The following is a 5,316-nucleotide window of genomic DNA, read 5'->3' as shown; positions in this document are numbered from 1 at the left end:
ATTGTGTCATTGATACCCTGGATTCTTTTGGGGCGATGATGTCATAGGGTGATGATGTCGTAGGGTGATGATGTCATAGGGTGATGATGTCATAGGGTATGATGGGGATTTCTGGGGTATGAAGGAGGTGGGGAGAGGATGTGAGAAGTGCTCCAGGGGGTTGGGGATAGTGGGGAGTTGGGTGGCCCTTGGTCCCTTTTGGAAGATGCGGAAATATTCCCTGAGCAAACTGGTTGGTTAGGAGGGTTGGTCTTGTATGGGGTCGGCCCCTTATAGGTCCTTTTGGGATGCTGACATCTTGGTGGGTGACACCAGGATCGAACCGACGACCTTGGTATCGCCCTTTCAGAATGGTGGGCTGTTCGTCGTTGCAGTTGCTGGGTCATTACGGGCCTGTGGATGGCCGGCCCTTCTTCCATGTCCAGGTACCAATCCATATTGGTGCATGACATCCGCCCCACAGTCAAACGACCGTCCCTGGTCGTTCCCTTTTCCTATCTCTTTTGGCTTCGTGTGCGTCGTCCAATTGGCTCATCTTCTGATTCGCTATCTTCTTCAGCTTCCTCATTCTCCGGTGGGTCAGAGTCCCATTCAAGGTCTCCATCCTCTTCCTGTGGAGGCATCTCGAGTGGTTGGGACTGTGATGCTCCTATGGCTGAGATGGGGTCGGATACCAACTCTGCTAGGTTGTCTTGTGAGGGTGAATAGGCGAGAAGCCTGAATGCTGCCACACTTTCTCGGGAGATGTCTCCGTTGAGCTCCTTGACAATGTAGGCTCCGTTCTGGGTTCTTCGTACAACTTGATAGGGTCCTAGGTAGCGTGGCTTGTGCTTTCTGTTCATTTCTCGTTCGATGGCAGTGTTCCTGACTAGCACTAGGTCTCCTTCATGGAACTCCTCCTTTCGTAGTCGGTGTGCAAACTTCTTCTCAAACTGGACTTTTGAGTTTAGTCTGGTTTTTCGAAGTACGTCTGCTGCTTTGGCCACATCAATGGGTCTCCTTTCCAGCTGTCGGATTCGTAGGGCTAGGAGGTCGGTGTGTGACATGCCACTCCTGAATCCTTCAACCATAAAGGTTGCTTCTCGTAGGTCCATGGGTAGAGCTGGGTGGACTCCATGCAACAGGAAATATGGGCTGAATCCTGTTGATCGTCTGATGGTGATTCGGTCAGCAAATACTGCATGCGGAAGCAGCTCTGGCCATCTCGAGATTTGGCCTTCGCATGCCTTTACTAGGGCTTCCCGTAGAATGAAGTGTCCCCTCTCTACTACTCCATTTGCTTTTGAGTTGTAGGGTGAAATTCGGATATGGTGAACTCCGTATTTCTGGACCAATAGTTCAAATGCGCCCTTGGTTTCTGATCCGTTGTCTGTGACTACAACATGAACGGCTCCATAGCGGCAGATGATCTGTTCCCAAAAGAATCGGGCAACATCCTTGGATGTAGGGCTTCGCAATGCCCTGGCTTCTGTGACTCCTGACAGATCATCTCGACAGGCGACGATGCACGAGTATCCATGAGCGGTGGGCATGAACATTACATCCATGTATACCTTGTGGAAGAGGTCAACTGGGGTTGAGATGATGAGTGGGACCTCTGCCTTCTTGACACTCCGGATTTGACATTCTCGGCATGATCGTACGTGATGTCGGACATCCGTGCGGTAGAAAGGCCAGAAGAATCTGAGAGAAATGGTGTCGAAGGTGGCCTTTTCTCCTCGATGTCCTAGTTTTTCGTGTGCGTCTTCGAGGATCTTGTGTCTTTCATCAGTGGTGAACACTATTCGTACTGGCATCCTTTGTGGGAAGCGGCGGTACATCAGTCCCTCCTTCAGAAAGTAGTGCTGACACTTTTTGAGGAACTTGTAGCGGGTCCCAGAGTTTGGGAAATCAGGTATCGCCAGTGTGTCCAGGAAGTGGTAGATGGCTCGCAGGGTTGCATCTTGAGTGGTTTCGGTGGTGAGGAGTATCTGAGCTTCTGGTGCATCTTCTCTTGTCTGTGTGTCTTCAAAGTGTCTCCACACATCTCCTGGGGGTACTCCAACGTATAGGGCAATGTTATCCAACCATTCGTCTCCGTCGTCTTCTTCGACTATTTCTCCTTCTCCTAGGGCTCGTCGTGAGAGTGCGTCAGGCCCTTTGTGTTGGGTGGCGGGTACATGGATCAGCTTGAAGTCAAACATCAGAATCCCCTGGATCCATCTGTTGATTGTAGCATTTGGTTGAAGGTCTGGCTCGTTAAGCATGCCCTTGATGTACTTGGCATCTACTTCCACGTGGAGGGTTTTGATGCCTACGAGATACAGTCTCCATCGCCGCAAGGCTCGGTATAGTCCATACAACTCGAGTTTTGGCTGGCTGTAATTTGCTTCCGTCTCGTTCATGGGCAGTGATCCATACCTGGCGGGTCTTCTCCTTCCGTCATTGTCGATCTGGGACAGGATGAATCCAACAGCATACTTGCTAGAGTCTACCGATAAGATCACTGGGTTATTTGAGGTGTAATCTATCGGGCGGAGGGCTGGGGCAGAGGCTACCAGGTCTTTGAGTTCCTTGAATGCTTCCTGCCTTCGTTCATCCCATATAAACTCTGCTTTCAACAGCGTTAGTTCCCGTAGGGGCGGACCTTCTCCGAGAAGTCCTTAATCCAAATTCGAACAGTCCCGCAGAGTCCAATAAAGCCTCGGACATCCTTGACATTCTTTGGGGCTGGCCAGTTTCGAATCTTCTCTACTTTGTCATCCTCTGGTACGCGGCCTTCTGGCGTGCATTTTTGTCCTACAATGATCACCGTTGGCTTGCAAATCTGGGCCTTCTGTCCTGAGAATGTTATTCCTGCGTGCCCTACACGGTGCAGGATGCGGTGAACATCTTGGGCGTGTTCCCATATGAAGCGGCGGATCCCTGGGTTGTCGTCTAGGGTCTCAGGATTTCCGTCCTGGTCGAGGTACTGCGTGCTGGGTCCTTTGATAGGGAGGTCGTCAATGAACACATTTGCGACATGTGGGATCTCGTCTTGCAGGACAAAAGTCATGCAGGCTTGGAATTCAGCAGGTGAGTTGGTGAATCCCATGGGCATTGAGGTGATACGGAGCAGTCCAAGCGGGGACTGAAAAGCTGTGAGGTCTCGGCTGACCGGGTCCAATTTTCGTGCATCAAAGGCCCAAAAGAGATCCAGGACGGTGTAACATTGTCGTCCCGCAAACGGTTCCACAAAGTCATCCAAGGTTGGTGGCAATCCTGCGTCTCGAATGGTGATGCCATTGAGGGGTTGTAAGTCGTGCACGAGCCTCAGATTCCCATTCTTTTTCAGAACGCAGAACCATTTTGACCTGTATGATGACTGGCTGCGTTCATATACTCCTGCTTCGATCTTGGAGCGAAGGAGCTCTACAACTTTATCACGAATTCCAGGGGGAATCGGGATGTTTTTGTCAACCCAAGGGACATGTGGAATGGTGGGGATGATGTATGGAGAGAAGTATTCTTCTCGGAAAGTCCCTCGGTCTGATTCCTCAAAAGCCAATACCTTTTCGTTCAGCTTGAAAATGTGCTGGAATAGTTTCTCCTCTTCTGGCTCCAGGAAACCATCTGGGTTGATTTTTAGTCCTTCCAGACGCTCTTGTGTCAGCTTCTTGGTGGGCGTAAACTCTGGTGGTCGGTTGGTGAGTGCAGGTAGGCTGTCGAGTGGGTTCTCAGGAAATTGTCGTACGACTCTTGCATCTTCGGGAAATACTCCGGGTACGGGCTTGACTCGCTGGGCGACGGGCTTGTAGGTTCCATAGACCTCGATCTTCGGGGTTTTATACTTGCTAAGGTGATCGGTGACGTCTAGCAGTTCATCACTCTTCTTCGTGGGGTCCAGTAGTTCGATGAGGAAGATTTGATCCCCTCGTTCGATCCTGAACATGGCTGTGGGGAAAATACGTGTTGATGTGGTGAGTGTGGATTGGGTGTCGCAAGTGTCTGGGTGAGTGCTCGCAGGGCGGCCAGTTTTACGTCGTAGCGGGGACGAGGCATGGAGTGAATAGGTTATCTGTCCATGAGCGCTACTTCCAGTGTACAGATCCAAAACTCGACACGGTGCTATTGGCGGGGCGAGGACGGAGCTGCAGCTCGTAGCTGAACGGGAGCTGGTAGTGTGCGGGGAGGGGAACACTGAAGTTGTTGGGGGAGAGGCTGCAAAATGTCCACAAAAGTCCTCGTACCACCCTTGCGCCATACCAGATCCATCCTCCCAGCTGCCGATAGCGTACTGCCATACCGAGCCGGTGCTTCGGGTTCCTGATGCCGCAGACCTCGACTATTACCCACTCCTCCTGAAACTTGAGGGTTCGTGTGACACGTCCGTGGAAGGGGTCGAGTGTCCGCGCCAGCGTCGATTCATGTAGAATCAACTCCTGGCCGAGACGGATTCGTCGGTCGCTGCGTCCTCCATCATAGACAAAGACGGTATACTGCTCCTGCGCAAAGATTTGGTAGGTGGGGGCGGTGGTGGTAGACATGGGGAGGGAAGCAGTGGACATTGTGGGCGACGGTGGGCGATAGCGTGGTGGTGATGTCCGGGGGATCAGCGGTGGCGGGGATGCTTCTTGTTGGCTGGCGCTAATCTTGTTTAACATTACGTGGGATTTTCCCACACCTTCCGCTGGGGCGCCTTGTAAATGTCTGGGGGTCCTGACGTGGCTTTCTTGCCTTTCCTACCTTTCCCTCTCTTGCTGTCGTTGGCTGTGGTGAGAGTGGTGTGGGTACGCTCTTGTGGCTTTCCTGTGGGAGCTGTTCTTTGGTGCGTTTTTCCTTTTCCTTGGCTGTTTTCCTTCTCCTTTCGGTGGTCCTTTGGAGAGGGTGCTGAGCTCGCTGTCTGGCTTGTTTGCTTCTCAATGTGTCTTCATTTTCCTGGTTCGTGGGCCATGGAGGGGCATCGAGAGTGATCAACCGAGGCTGCGTGCTCTGCCTTCTCTTGGTGGGTTCGGTGGTGGGGGCGCTGAGCCTGTAGCTCTCCTTGCTCGCTTCTCAACATGTCTTTGCTTCCTTATTGAGGGCCGTAAAGGGACATTGGGAGCGATAGGAGGGGCCTCATGCTTTACCTTCCCTTTTACTTCTCTGGCCTTCATTGGCTGTCCGTGGGTCTTCTTCCTCCGTCCTGAGTGCTGTTGTCCTGCGATGGGCACCGTTTGTGCAGCCACACTCCCTGAGTTTGTCAACACTCTTCCATTTCCCTGGTTCGGGGCTACGGAGGTTTGTTGAGGGCTCATGGGGTTGGGTGGTCAACCCGTTTCGTTGGCATGCTTCTGGTAGTGGCACTGTCCTGTGGTG

General features: G+C 52.3%; 5 protein-coding genes across 5 annotated transcripts; all 5 read right to left on the bottom strand.

The window, feature by feature from the left end:
• Window positions 1–704: 704 nt before the first annotated feature.
• Window positions 705–1,247, bottom strand: TRAVEDRAFT_106974 (uncharacterized protein; the record flags this gene model as incomplete). Its single annotated transcript, XM_008047520.1, has 1 exon — window positions 705–1,247. A coding segment is annotated over one exon (543 nt), but the record flags the coding sequence as incomplete, so codon positions are not given.
• A 486-nt stretch (window positions 1,248–1,733) lies between these two features.
• On the bottom strand, window positions 1,734–1,973 carry TRAVEDRAFT_84572 (uncharacterized protein; the record flags this gene model as incomplete). The annotated part of the gene is made up of 1 exon (XM_008047519.1): window positions 1,734–1,973. A coding segment is annotated over one exon (240 nt), but the record flags the coding sequence as incomplete, so codon positions are not given.
• A 141-nt stretch (window positions 1,974–2,114) lies between these two features.
• TRAVEDRAFT_137455 (uncharacterized protein) lies at window positions 2,115–2,384 on the bottom strand (the record flags this gene model as incomplete). Its single annotated transcript, XM_008047518.1, has 1 exon — window positions 2,115–2,384. A coding segment is annotated over one exon (270 nt), but the record flags the coding sequence as incomplete, so codon positions are not given.
• A 962-nt stretch (window positions 2,385–3,346) lies between these two features.
• Window positions 3,347–3,910, bottom strand: TRAVEDRAFT_137452 (uncharacterized protein; the record flags this gene model as incomplete). The annotated part of the gene is made up of 1 exon (XM_008047517.1): window positions 3,347–3,910. A coding segment is annotated over one exon (564 nt), but the record flags the coding sequence as incomplete, so codon positions are not given.
• A 139-nt stretch (window positions 3,911–4,049) lies between these two features.
• On the bottom strand, window positions 4,050–4,622 carry TRAVEDRAFT_25091 (uncharacterized protein; the record flags this gene model as incomplete). Its single annotated transcript, XM_008047516.1, has 1 exon — window positions 4,050–4,622. One exon carries the CDS (start codon window positions 4,620–4,622, stop codon window positions 4,050–4,052), a length of 573 nt encoding a protein of 190 aa, XP_008045707.1.
• Between the last annotated feature and the right edge of the window lie 694 nt (window positions 4,623–5,316).

The sequence above is a fragment of the Trametes versicolor genome, assembly GCF_000271585.1.
Source record: "Trametes versicolor FP-101664 SS1 unplaced genomic scaffold TRAVEscaffold_25, whole genome shotgun sequence".
In the NCBI taxonomy this organism is placed as follows: domain Eukaryota; kingdom Fungi; phylum Basidiomycota; class Agaricomycetes; order Polyporales; family Polyporaceae; genus Trametes; species Trametes versicolor.
This window is presented reverse-complemented; position numbering and strand designations above follow the sequence as displayed.